The sequence below is a fragment of the Emydura macquarii genome, unplaced genomic scaffold (assembly GCF_026122565.2).
Source record: "Emydura macquarii macquarii isolate MOO-44397 ecotype Brisbane River unplaced genomic scaffold, CSIRO-AGI_Emac_v2 contig_2768, whole genome shotgun sequence".
Classification (NCBI taxonomy): Eukaryota; Metazoa; Chordata; order Testudines; family Chelidae; genus Emydura; species Emydura macquarii.
The window spans coordinates 51,292,628-51,306,146 of record NW_027132905.1 but is presented as its reverse complement, the minus strand read 5'-3'; the positions used below and the strand labels follow the sequence as shown (position 1 = coordinate 51,306,146).

Genomic DNA, 13,519 nt, shown 5'->3' with positions numbered 1-13,519 from the left:
CAATATATATGTTTAATCTTTGTTTGAATCCTAAATTCTTGCCCTCAATATTATCTAGTGGCAATGAGTTTCACAGGTTGATCACATGTGTAAAAAACTATGTCCTGTTTATCACTTTTAAATTTGTTGCCTTTCAATTTCATTGAATGTCCATTGACTCTTGTACTACAAGGATACATAGTTCCAGAGGGGTAGCCAGCAGCTGATTTACCTTCTGTTTACCATCGTCTCCACTCTTATGTATCTACTCTATAAATTACATTTTTTAAATCTTTTCACTTTCTCAGTACATGGGAAACCTTTCCTACTCCTAATCATTTTTGCTGCCTGCCTCTGGATGCCTTCTATTTCTGCGGTACCTTTTTAAAGATGGGCAACCTGAACTAAACACACTACTCAAAGTTAGGGTGAGCCATTAATTTGCTTTATCATATTTTCAGTATTACTCTCTCTCACATTCCTTAGGCATTCTAATATGGTTTGCTTTTTTTGGATTGTTACTGTATATTGACTTGAGCAGATATTTTTGTTGAGCTGCCTACAGTGATGCCCAACTCTTTTTCCTGAGTGACTCTGGCTCTCAGATACTACAGTGATGAGCATGGTACAGCGGAGGACGAACACACTGTGGGTTGGAGACGCTCCCCAACAAATTAGGGAAGGTTACAGTTTAGGCCTACAATCCCTTGCAAAGAATTGTGCTAATGGATTATATTCTGCCATCCATTATATGTTACAGTCCATAATATTGAACTGATATTAAAATTTGGTAATGATGGACCTACACACCATCACATTCACTGATATACACTCTGCTCGTGTATTTAACCAAAATAATACGAGCTATGTATTTCCACAACAACTCTCTCCAGTATCTGGGTGCTGAACTAGTAACTGCATTTTTTCACTTTTAAACAGTCCCTGAAATTACCCACTGCTGTACTAATTTGAGATGTTTTAGTGAGGGCAGTTAAGTTTCCAACATACAAACAAAATGGCAAAGCAAATGTCATGTTGGTTTGAAATATTGATACAGATCAATTACACTTTGAAAGGCAGATCTGCAATTGCATGTTGTGGGGTGTGTGTATAATACACCTCGCTTACTGATGTTGTGTTGGGAATTTCAGCATTGCTATTAGAACAAAAAAGTATTTTCTGGGTAGAATTCCACTGTACAGAAAGGTATAAAGCAGTTTTCCTAATCCGTTTTGCTGGTGATTTACTTGGCAACCAGTTAAATATCTTATAGGATATTAAGAAACTCAAGCTAAAGCCTAACAGGATGAATGCTAAATTGCATTGCTCAGGCTTGCAGCGTTAATGTGTCAAATGCTCTGTTAGCGAGGGAAGAAGAGTAAGTAGGAGCACAACCCCCCAGGCAGGTTCAGCTGTCTTCTTACCCAGTTTTCAGCAGCAAAGCTAACAGTGTAAAGTCTAGTGCAGCCTGGGCATAGATGTCTTTTCTCACTGAGTCCTGAGCAAGGTTAGATGTGTCAGGACCCTTACACCACAGATAACACCAGTGCAACTCAGCCGGTGTTCTGGAATGAGAAATTTCCCGGGGTAGAGAGATGCACCCTGGAGGAAGGAGGTCAGGCTGAGGAAGCTAGGAATTGCTGTCTCATGGCCGGCAGGTCCCCACCCTTGGGGGCAATCGTCAGTCAGTGTCCCAGACTAGGAGTTGAGCGGTACCAGCCAGCACCTACCCCACGCTCTGCCCCACCACCCGCCGTGGACGGCCCCGGGCCCGGGTGCCACAGTGGGTCAGAAGATGCCAATCTGAATGGGAAGCTGCAGCGTGGTGCTGAGGCCCAGTGCAAAGCGGGGGGGGGGGGGGGGAAGGGGGGTAGTGGAGAGACCGAATCCAGCTGTGCACGGGGGGGGGGGGGGGGCAGGATTCAGGTGAAGACAGCGGATCTGAAGAGGAAGATTTGTGCTTTTATTACGGACCAGCAGCGCTCCCCACCGCACGGAGCGGGTCCCACGCACCCCTGCCCCTCCCCCTGCCCTGCAACTGCCCTCACTGCCCCGCCCCCAGCTACCCCTCAGACCCCCCCCCCCCACTCACTCCTACTCCAGGGCTGCCCCCTCCCCGCGCTGCCCCCTCCCCCATCGCTACCGCTGCCCCTCCCCCTCGGGCTGCCCCCCGCGGCCCTCTCCCCGCCCCCCCGGCGCTGCCCTGGCCCCCCCCGGCCGCCCCCTCTACCTGCCATCCCGGGACCCGCAGGGGAGTCACATTTCAGCCAGCAGGGCTCAAACTGACACGGAACGGACAAAGGGCGCCGCCATGTTGGAGGCTGGCGGAAGCGGCGGCGTCCCTCTCCCCCCGCCCCCCACCGGCTTCCGGCACATGCGCAGCTGCGGCAAGGGAAGCGCGGCCGGCTGACAGGGCCTCTCTGAGCGCATGCGCCGCCCTCCCGAAGCGTCAGGGCGGGGCCCGGAGAGCGAGCCGCGGGCCTTGCGGACCACGTGGTGTTGGCCGGCGTTCTTCCCCGCCAGCGCGAGCGCTGGGACGCCGGAGGCAGCAGCAGGCAGCAGAGGTGCTGGTGCAGCGGGCGGTGCATTGCACAGCGAGTGCAGCAGAGCTGGCTCGGGATCGGGGCCTGGCTTTGCAGTGCATTGCACAGCGGGTGCAGCAGAGCTGGCTCGGGGCCGGGGCCTGGCTTTGCAGTGCATTGCACAGCAGCAGAGCTGGCTCAGGATCGGGGCCTGGCTTTGCAGTGCATTGCAGAGCGAGTGCAGCAGAGCTGGCTCGGGATTGGGGCCTGGCTTTGCAGTGCATTGCACAGGGAGCGCAGCAGAGCTGGCTCGGGATCGGGGCCTGGCTTTGCAGTGAATTGCACAAGGGGTGCAGCCAGGGCCTGGCTTTGTAGCCATAAACACGGCCAAAGGGACTGGGTCCTGCTTCCCAACGGGCTGCGGCCATGCACCATGGTGGGGCTTGGGTACCCTGGCGAAACATGACGGCCACCTCTGCGCCATACCGCTGCTTGGTCCGTTCCCATTCCGGGCAGGCTCCCACCCTGGCTTCAGGACAAGTGGACGTCCGTGGCGCTGAGCGCGGGCGCTCAACAATCACAAGCCAGGTCTTGAAAAGCCAGGTATCTGGCTTAAAAAAAAATCGTGAGCTGTTTAAAAATCAAATCATCGTTTTTTTTCCTTTTTCTCTGCAGCCTGGGCTCGAGGCTGCGCTTGGGTCCCAATGTCAAGCTTTTCTGTGCAGCCGTGAGGGTGAGACACTCGCTCTTTTAAAAAGGGAAGCTGAGATTCTTACGTGAGTCCAGCATCTGGGGCTTTCGGGACAGAAGCACCAAATATCCCAAGGCTTGCAATAGAGCAATGAGAGTTGGAGCCAGCGTGATGTGGGCATGGAGGGGGAGGTGATCTTTCAGGGATCAAGCACCATTCCCATGCAAGGCTTTGACTGTCAGGATAGAGATCTTGAACTGGGCTTTCCTGAAAGCGCCAGGTCTTCTGGGTCGCTCTGGGTATGTCTACACAGCAACTAGACGCCCTTGGCTGGCCTGTGCCAGCCAACTCGGGCTCGAAGGACTTGGGCTGTGGGGCTGTTTCATTGCTGTGTGTAGACTTCCGAGCTCTAGCACCCTCCCACCTTGCAGGGTCCTAGAGCCTGAGCCCCAGTTGAGCCCGGAAGTCTATAAAGCAATGAAGCACCTCCACAGCCAGAGCCCCGGACACCTGAATCAGCTGTCATGGACCAGCTGCGGGTTTTTCTTTGCTGTGTAGACAGACCCTCTGAACCAGGCGTGTATCCTGAGCACGTGCAGTGCTTCTTGCAGGGGTTACGCAGAGAGGAGGAGCAGGGTATTTACTCATCTGCAGACAAAGATACTTGGAGGTGAACTTGCAACGTGCCAGCCTCTGAGCATAAGGTCTCTCTTATTTGGATTAAAAACAATTCTTACTGCAATCCCAAACACAGGCTTATCCGGCCACTGTTTGGTGTTGAAATAAAAAAGATACAATGGCATGACTGCTTCTTTCCTTAGACTGGGCTTGTGTCCTCTGGATGCTTACACTGTAACCTCAAATTAGCCTCAAGGGCAAAAGTTACATTTTTAGGTTGCCCTGGTTGCATGTAATTAAATACTGTAGCACTGAGAGCAGCTTCCAACTCTGCTGCCTTATTCTACATCACAATGGCTAAATTGTGTTGAATCCAAGTTTTACACACGTGAGCAACTGAGCGCGTGAACGTTTGCAGGAATGGGGCCTGTGGAACCACGGGGTCCTTAGAGTAACCCCTGGCCTTTCAGATTGCCAGGAGATCCATCGAAAGATGGAAACGTTTTGAAGCAAATCCCCTTTGAGGATGCACCTGGTTAAGTTTTAGCAGATCATAGTCAAGTGCTGTCCCAGGCCAGCTGGGGACAGCCCAGTACTCAGCATCCTGCCTCAGCCTTCCCTGACAAGCCCAGGAGTCACCAGTAGAAAAATACTTGCAGGAATGTTAATGTCTCAGACAAGCAAAGTTCCTAGCCCAGTGTGCCTGTCATTTGCAGTTGCTGCCCTCATTTGTGTTAATTTTTTTCTTCCTCTTTCAGATCTGCTGCTGCCCTGTTAACCCAGGTCTAGCCAAACAGTGCAGCAGTGGTTTGAATGCACGTCCTACCCTGTCCTGCCCTGTTAACCCAGGTCTAGCCAAACAGTGCGGCAGTGGTTTGAATACACGTCCTACCCTGTCCCAGTCACTCAAATGAGAAGATGGGAGTTGTCTCCCTGCCTCCACACCCCTCTGAATGAGGGGTAAACTTTGATCTTAGCTGGGCCTGTTTACATCAGACTGGATCTCTTGGTGTATGTATGAGATCTGCATGGCATGATGAGCAACTCCTCCGAAGCTGAGTGCCTGCCCGGGTCTGGGAGTTGTGAACATCCCTCACTCCATGCTCATCTCAGTTGGGTGCTAATACCTGAATTGTCAGCGTTAGCCATTCCCTGCTGATCATTTTTAACAGATGTAAGTGGGCAGAGATAGGGACTAAGGCCCACAAGGGGTTCGAATTAGGGGGTAAACACAGAGGGCAGGAAGGACAAGAGACATAAAGGATATGTCTACACACAGGACAGCCTACCTGAGGCAGCTTGACTCAGGCTAACCTGGGTGACAACAAAAGTGTGGCGAGCCCAGCATGGCTGAATATGTACCCAGGGTCTGTGCTAGCCCATTCTGTGCTGTCCTTTGCTATCTGGGCCAGATGGATTCTCTGTCTGTAAATGCGGGCATACTTCCATTTGATCAGCTCGGCCTACGGACATTATCAGTGAGAGAAATTTCCATGCCTTCCCTTATCAATTCCAGTGTGTCCTGGCCATGATTTATTGTGTATCATCCCCTATAAGGCCTCGTCTTTAAAGATTGTAAGGAAAACAGTGCATCTGTCTGTGTTGCAAAGAGAGAGACTGTGGCGCCTATTTATCTGCAGCTGAATTTCAGCTTGTAATGCTGCCCCAGATAAAGAAGAGAAACCAAGGTCACGGGACCCAGTCAGGGGCTTCTCCTAGGGCTTTGGGTTCCATCGGGCTGTTTGTTGGAGATTAGGGAGGGCTGACTAGTTGGTGCCTAGGCGGCGGAGCAGCAGCCAATCTGCATAAAACTGCTGGGCCTTTGTTTGGAGGTTTATGACACCCTAAACAAATGGATAACATTAAACTGCCGCTTGCCGGTTCTTGCCTCAGCCACCGGTTCCTTGGGTTAAATTATAATGTAGTCGGGTCAGTGCAGACAGGGCTGGCCGAGGTGGGCTGGCTCCTGCATGCAGATAACCCCTGCTTGGGTGGTATAAACTCAGGGAGGCAGGGCGGCTCCCTTGGCAGGTGCTGAAAGCTCTTGGAGGAAGGAGGAGAACGTGCTCAACCATGTGCTTGAAATATTCCCTGCAAGACAGCCCAGGTAAGAGACAATGCAACATTTCCTCCTCTTTGCTGATCCGCTGCGGGACTCATGTAATGGGCAATATTAGGGCTGGTCTATACTGGGAACTTACATGGGCAGAGCAGTTTAGCAAAGCCTCCTCCCACCCCGCCCTCCAAAAAAAACAACAAAAAAACTGGGGACATTGCAAAAGTCGTGGGACAGTTCATAGCTTTATTGTTAATGTCACTGCAGACCCAGCTGGACTGTGGCAGAGTTTTCCCTAAGAGTCAGATGAACAGTTTAAAGTATGTTCACTTGCTGTATGATGTTGTCTGTTGGAACGGTAGCATGGTATAGTGGTCTGAGCCCAGGGCTTCCAGATTCTAATCCTGACTTTGTCACTGGCTTCCCATGTGACCTTGGATGAGTCTTGTCTCTCTGCTGTGCCTTAGTTTCCCCATCTGTAAAATATGGATGATGCTGCTGACCCACCGGACTGCAGGGTTGTGAGGGTTAATGAGGCAGTGTTTGCACAGTGCTTTGACAAACACAAAGTGCTAGGGATTGTTAAATGCACTGAAGAGGCATTTCTTAGGGCATGGAGTAGTCTCCACTTGATTGAAATTTATACAGATAGATAGATTTTGCCAAATTCACACATACATGCACCCTGTGCACACAGAACACATAGGACAGACACACATACAGCACGGGCCCACATGCATTCTGCACACACAGTACCTACACTCTGTACATGCAGTATACCCCACACACACACCCCCCATAGAGCTTGTCCACGTGAGAAAGTGTCAGTGGTCAAATGTAAATGGGTTTTTAAACTGATCTGAATTAAAGCATTGCAGAGGGCTGTGTGTTAGGGTGCCCATATTTTCCAAAGGGGAAAACGGGACACCGCCTGGGGCTTGCCCAAGCCGTGTCCCTTTTTTCCCCTGCAACACAGAGCTGGCCCGAGCCACTCGCTAAACCCCTCTTCCCAGCATGGGGCATGGCCCCCCATGCCCAAGGATGATCTTAGGGCTGACCTGAGCCACCTGGCATCTCTGCGTGCCCAAGCCCCGCATGGTGTTTCTGCTCCCCCTACCCCAAACGTTCTTCTGTGCCCCACTTTTTTGGCAAAACAGGGGTATTTGTCCCACACTTGCCCCAACGGATCAGTTGACAAGAGCAAACGGGATGAATACCCAGTTTTGCCAAAACAAATAAATAAATAATAATTTAAAAAAACCAGGACACCTGGGACAGGGCTTAAAAAGGGGATGGTCCTGGCCATAACGGGACATGTGGTCACCCTGCTGTGTGGACGAGCCCCTTTCAGTAGGAGTGGCTTATTTTGGTTTAGCTTTAACCTGTGCGAAATTGACCTGGCTTAGACTGAAGACAAGTCCTTTGTCATCGTCTCCCCGTGTCCGTTTCCTCCACTGATTTATTTTTCCTCTTTCCTTTTGCCTTCAGTCTAATAAAGGTCTGGCTTAGCCGGCCATGACCACACATTTTGCAATACTGCTGTGAGCCTGTGAACAGAAAAAGACAGCTAAATGTAATGTCCTCAACAGCCCGACAATGCTACGAGTTTGCCAGGTCTTGGAGAGGCTGATAAGACCGTGTGCCGTTCCTGTGTTTTCCCATCAGTGAGGTTGCAAGTGAAAGCACCAGAGACAAAAGCTGCTTTTTCTCCCAGTGCTGTTCATTTTTTCTCCCTTCTTGTGTGTGTGTTTGTCATGGTTTGTCTTCCAGGAACAGGGAATCGGACTTTAACCAGAGTAACAACACCACCACCTCCAGCCCAGCTCAACTAACTTCTCTTTTTTGCAAAAAGCACAGTTATTACCACCTGGTCTAGGAGATTGTCACACGAGGGGTTTTGCCTTCTAAAGACTCTGTATAGGGAAAGGGGAGAAAGGATGCTGTTTAAAATGGCAGGCTCACTTCACAGCTTACATTTTAACGGCTTTCACTGGTTTCCCTTTTTCCTGTATCTTTAATAGAAGGTCCCAGAGCCGGTCAGTGGTGTGTTTGCCATGGTACTAAGCGGCCCCTCGAGGTCTCTGTCTACCAAACCCCGACCCTTGTTCTAACCTGTTTAATGTTGAGCCGTGACAGGGTCGCACTGACAGCTATGACACTTTGGGCCCATTTATTCCACTGAAATGAATACAACAGAAAGTCACTTCACCTTTGTGCCTCGGTTTCCCTCTCTGTCAAGTGGGGACAATATTTACTTCACGGGGTGGGGAACTGCTGATGATGAATGAATGTTCATAAAGCGCTTTGAGGAGTTTGGAGGGAAGGTGCTAGGAAAGGCCTCAGTATAATTCTCTTTGCACCTCTGCAGAGAACTGAGACTTGTTCCCATTAGGGCGTTGTCAGTACAAAGGCGAAGGTGCCTCTGGTCTGGTTTGTTTTTCGCTTGCACATATCAGCTGCTCCAACTTCCTCCTGCGTAAACTGAAAGGCCACCAACTCATCTCCTTCCTCATCAATTTCCTCTTGTAATTTGATTTGTTTCCCCTCCTTTAGAGCTGGAGAAATGCTGGTGTCTGGTTGGAAAACAAGAAAAGAGCGGATCCCTCGCACACCCGACCTTCTTCGTAGACTGTTCCAGTGGGAGAAAGCAACTCCTGAACACACAGCCTGGCAGCAAAACATACGGACGCCCTCTCAGCTCTTTCCCCTCCAGACCAAGGATGGAGACTTACATGATATTCTGCTGTGACATATCCGTTTATGCCCACCAGATTGTCCAAAGCAAAGGAAGCGAGGCGGACATGTCCTGCATTCCAGCCCGAGTCTCTGCTTCATCACAGCCGTGCACTGGGGCATCCATGGAGGCATCTGAGTCCTTCAGGAGCAAGGCTTCTGTCCCTTTGCACCAGCAATCCTTTAGGAATTGTGCTAAGAGCAATGCTGCACTTTGGGGGTCTGGTTCTAGGTCCCTACAGCACTCTGCTTGGTGCACGGTCAAACGCTTTCTGAAGGGCTTAGCTGTATGCATCTTTGGGCAAGCTGATTGAATGTATCTAGCCAAGAGGTAAAAGGAAACGCTCTTATTCAATGCAATGTATGAGTGACCCTGTAGGATGTAAACCAGGCAAATATCACGGTAAAATTTAAGAAAGGATCACGCCCTTCTATGACCAAGAGTAACATCTACAGGTTACCTTAGGTAGGATAAAGAACAGGGGCTATCAGTCCTCATGCTTCGTAAACTAATTGTCAGCTGATGATAGGAACAAATTTCCTGCCCGTGTGATGGCTTGGATTAGATGGGCCAGGTCAGCAGTTCTGGTGTTACTGGCAAATGCAGAAATATGAATTCTTGGCCTAGTCAGTGGAACAATAGGTATGTTTGTGTCTTTGATCCTGAAGGGTCCCAAAACATTTAACAAACTATAGATAATATAGAAGTCACCCGCCTCTGAAATGCAGCCACCTCTGGGAAGAAACATGGCTTAACTGTGCACAGCAACACTAGCAAATGTTTTCAGGTAGGAGGGAAAACGGATAAAGGGAGAGGCTGGATTGTTGATTCTACAGGGAGGGGCTGGATTATGCAATGTCCTAAGTCAGGGGTTCCCAACCTTTTTGGCTTGAGGGCCACAGATATCATTGTTACAACCTTGAAGGGCCACCAGACTCCGTCAGCAGCCCCCCCTTCCCCTCCTCTGATCTCCTGTCTCCCCGGCTGCAGCAGGGAAACCGCATGCGTCCTGTAGCCCCCTGCGCTCCAGCTGGGTCTCTGGGCAGTGGCTCCCTTCTGCAGCCAGGGGGATGGGAGATCAGTGCTCCCCTCCCTCTGACTCCAGCAGAAATACTATTATACTTTAGAAATGCTATTGCTATTGGATGGCTAAGTCCTGCACCCACTGCTGCTGGACCCAGGACGCTTGCCTGGTTGGGCACAGTTGAAATCTGATTTTCCCTAGGGATGTGTTGGGTGGCTGATATTTTGGGGGTGACGTGGCCCTGGGGCCACCTATCCCATGAGGTCCACTGAGATTTCTGCCTGTCTAATCCAGGTAACAGAGAGGCCAGGTGGGAACGGTGTCCAGTCAAACGGGGGGAGGAGAGACGGGGCAGAGGGAGAAGCTGTGTGTGGGGAGAGTGGTGTACTGAGGATGGGGCTGGAATTGTAAGCTGTCACATGACGAGTGTGTGTGTATGTGGGAGGTGTTCCTGGGGAAGTGTGTGATCAGAGTCCGTCTGGAACAAGGTGGGGTGAGCTGTGTCTCGCTACCTTGGGGAGCAGCCTGCTTTGTCTCTCTCTGGTTTGGGTTACCGTGTGTTATTGTTCTGGAGTCTAAGAATAAAAGTAGCGTTACGTAGCCAGAGCATTGACTGCTTTCCTCTAACTCTCTGGGCGTGTGCCGGGAACGTAACAGAGGGAGAAAGGAAGGGCTTGTGCTTTCTCCATTTGAGGATGGAATCTCCCCAGGGTGAATGGGGAAAGGAGTCAGGACCTCCTTCATCTTCCCTCGCCCAGCTGGGGGCAGGTGAGGGGGGCAGGCTGGCTTGTTATTCAGTGACTGGTTTTGAAATGGGCACTCCGGTAACCACGTGGGCATCTCGGCTGCCAGGGCATAAGCGCTACAGCTGCTAATGTGCAGCACCAAATCTAAGCGATGAAATATTCCCGGGGAAGGTTCTGCCGCCCGCCCAGGCTCAGGCTCTCCCCACACCCAGAGCAGGCCTAGGAGAACACAGGACCGCCGCTGGGAGGCCGGTTGCGTTCTGGCTCCGGCAGGCAGACGTAACTCCTCAGGAACTCCAGCCGCGCCAAGGGGCTGTTCGCTCGAGTGCCTATGAGAAGTCGCGTCACTTGTGCTGAGTGAATTGGCACCAGGCCCTTCTCACTTGGTTAAAGCAGCACGTAAAGATGATGGGCTGGATTCTTGGGTTCCTAATGGACCGAACCGGCCTTCAGCTGGCCCCAGTGCGTGGACGGTGCCCCCCACCCCTTCTTGGGCCGTGCGTCAGGTGTCGCTCAGCAGGACTCAGGGATCTGTGCCTGACTCCAGGGAGGGTCGGCGAGACCCCCAGCGGTCCTTCCCTTGATACCTAAGTTTGATCACGACCTAGCCATTTAGGGCGCGTCTCACAACTAAAGTTGGACTTTATTTTGTGTGTGGGACAAAACCCAATTGATTGTGTCGCCGTGCTGACGTCTGGGACAAAGTGAGCCCATGCGTGACTTGATAACGCTGTGTTACGCACCAAGCAGAGGGTGTGTGCGGAGGAAGGAGTTTCTCCAGGGCTGTCAACGTAGCGCTTTCCACCAGCATTAGTGTGGTTTGGTGCAGAAAGCGCTAGTCTGGGACCCTGGTTCCCCAGAGGGCTTTGCGATCTGTTGATGGAAAGGGCTGGGTAAGAGCTAGTGATTGGTAATCAGATGGGCTGGTTTCTGCTGACGCGGGCGTGTGCAGCCGGCTTGAGGCCACTAGGCGTCACTCTGTTACCAGCCATGCAGCTTGACTCCATTGCCCTTGGTGGGTTTTTTTGCCTTTCCCAGCCTGGTCTGCAGTCTGCAAGAGGCAGCTGTGACATGACTGAGGATTGGTCCCGGTGATTGCTGTGCCCCAGAAACCCAGCCTGAGCCTGCAGCCATGCACAGACAGGACACAGGCACTAGCCACATACATGGAGGAGCTGCCTATGGGGAAGGATAGGCACAAAGCTGCTGCTCCAGAAACACAGCCCTCTTCTGGGGGTGCTAAAGTAGCAGGTGCCGGTAACGGGGCTTATGCCGGGAGGTGCCCAGCTCTGCCTGAGAAAGCAAGGGCTGCACCTGGGTGGCATGAAACGGAGCCGATTGCAGTCTCTCTCACTTGCCACAGGTGGCCTGGAGAGCTACCTGCAGAGAGGCCAGCCCCCAGAATGGCTGGAATGGTGCATCCTGGGAGTTGTAGTCTGTAGTTTGCACCTTCGGATTAAAGGGCCACGTTTTAGCTCTTTGAAGCAGGGACAGCCTTTGTGTGTGTGTGCAATGCCCAGCACGATGGGGCCACGATCCTGGACTGGAGTCTCCAGGTGTGACCCCAGGGCAGATAGTAAATCCTCATCGCCATGCTTGGCTGAATTTGGCCTGTGAGCCTCCTCATACCGCCACAGCAAAACATGGACCAAAGTCATTTCCGCCTACTCCTTTAATTAGTTGAAGATCCACCGGCCTCGCTCCCCCAGCCATTGTCTCTCCCAACGGCAGTCGTAATGCGCGTGTCATTCCCCAGCAACATCTGACCTGTCCTCCCGGCCTCTCCCATCTGTGCCCCTCGCTCCATCTTGAGCTGACTCCCCCTTCCCTGAGCGCAGAGGACACTGCGACCTCTGAGCTAATCACAGAGCTTTACAAACACAACACCAGGCCGGCCAGACTTGTGGTAACTATCAACAGCCTCCGCCCAGAACAAAATACAGGCGCCTCGCACTGTTTATATACACCGCTCCACGATAATCCAAGCCATTCCTGACCCGCTGGCGTCAGTCCAAAGCCTTATGCAAGCACCTTCTACTTCCGCTTTGCGGACACAGTTGATCCGGAGGGGATGATGATCCGGGGAGTTTACGGGAGCTCTTTGCATTGCCTATGAAGAGCAAAAGACAATCAGCCGCGTGAACAGACGGCTGGTGCTCCACTGCGGGGTCCTGCCGACCGCGGGACCCAGCAGAGCTAAGATCAGGAGAAAATCCTCCATGTTGGAAAGGACGAGGAGCCAGCGCCTGCTCCCCAGAGAGTCACTCCTGATCTACATGGGTGTAGGGTTTGCCTTGACGTCAATGGACATGAGACCAGGCCCCGAAACTTAGCCTGCTCCTCCTCCTGCCTTCCCTCAAATGCAAACTCATTGGAGTGGCCCATAAAATCCTGCCCGGGCCAGACTCCTTAACTAGCACGGCAGCATCAGACCTGAGTGTTAAGCTAATGGGCGGAACGTCTCCCATGGCGAGTGATTGTCCTTCCCATCTTGCACACGCTTTCCCTCTGCTCTGCGTGACACCCTTTCGTCTCCTTGTGTCCTGCCACCAAACCACCCATCCTATCTCTTGCAGCAACCCGCGCAGTTTCCGGCCCTGACGATTCCAGGCTGGATGTAGCTATCAGACCCTGGAAAGAGCCAATGTGACCCTGGAGGTTATAAAGTCAGGGCAGCCCTTCCTCAGGCTTGTAACCATTCTGGGCATAAATTTGCTTACCCAGAAAATTCTTACTCCGGGGTTGAGTCTGCCACCAGGCGAGTGACCCTGGGGCTTTGGCTACGCAGCATCAGAGCAGCTCTGGAACACCAGCCTTTCCCCATCCAGATCCCAAAGTCACCTTCACTGCCATGACTGTACATTGTACAACAGCCACCTGGGTCCCCCTAGGCTGTGCTCTGCTGCTGTGGGGCGACAGGACGGATCAGGAATGAGAGGAATTTTCCATGTGCCGGAGGGTTTAGTGCCGGTGACTGGAGGGTGACGTGATCGGTTTAACTCCAGGGCAGACTTCCTCTTGTGCACTTTTACCGGAGCTCTTTATGGCGGTCAACCATTTAGCGTCCATGCCCAGGCAGCCAGGCCCGCTACCCATGGGGAATGGAGCCCAGGGTGACCGGCAGGACAGCCGAGGGATTGGTCTCTGGC

The 13,519-nt window shown here is 52.1% G+C and overlaps 1 protein-coding gene across 4 annotated transcripts in view; it reads right to left on the bottom strand.

The window, feature by feature from the left end:
* The window catches only part of ZBTB17 (zinc finger and BTB domain containing 17), a 32,447-nt gene extending 30,147 nt beyond the window's left edge, over positions 1-2,300 (bottom strand). For all 4 annotated transcript variants that reach the window (XR_010923289.1, XM_067566235.1, XM_067566236.1 and 1 more), the window contains exon 1: positions 2,210-2,300. Coding sequence is in view for 3 of the 4 variants with exons in the window: in XM_067566235.1 (XP_067422336.1) it covers positions 2,210-2,216 (7 nt within the window). In the remaining variant the exon portion in view is untranslated. The remainder of the gene's footprint in view (positions 1-2,209) is intronic.
* Between the last annotated feature and the right edge of the window lie 11,219 nt (positions 2,301-13,519).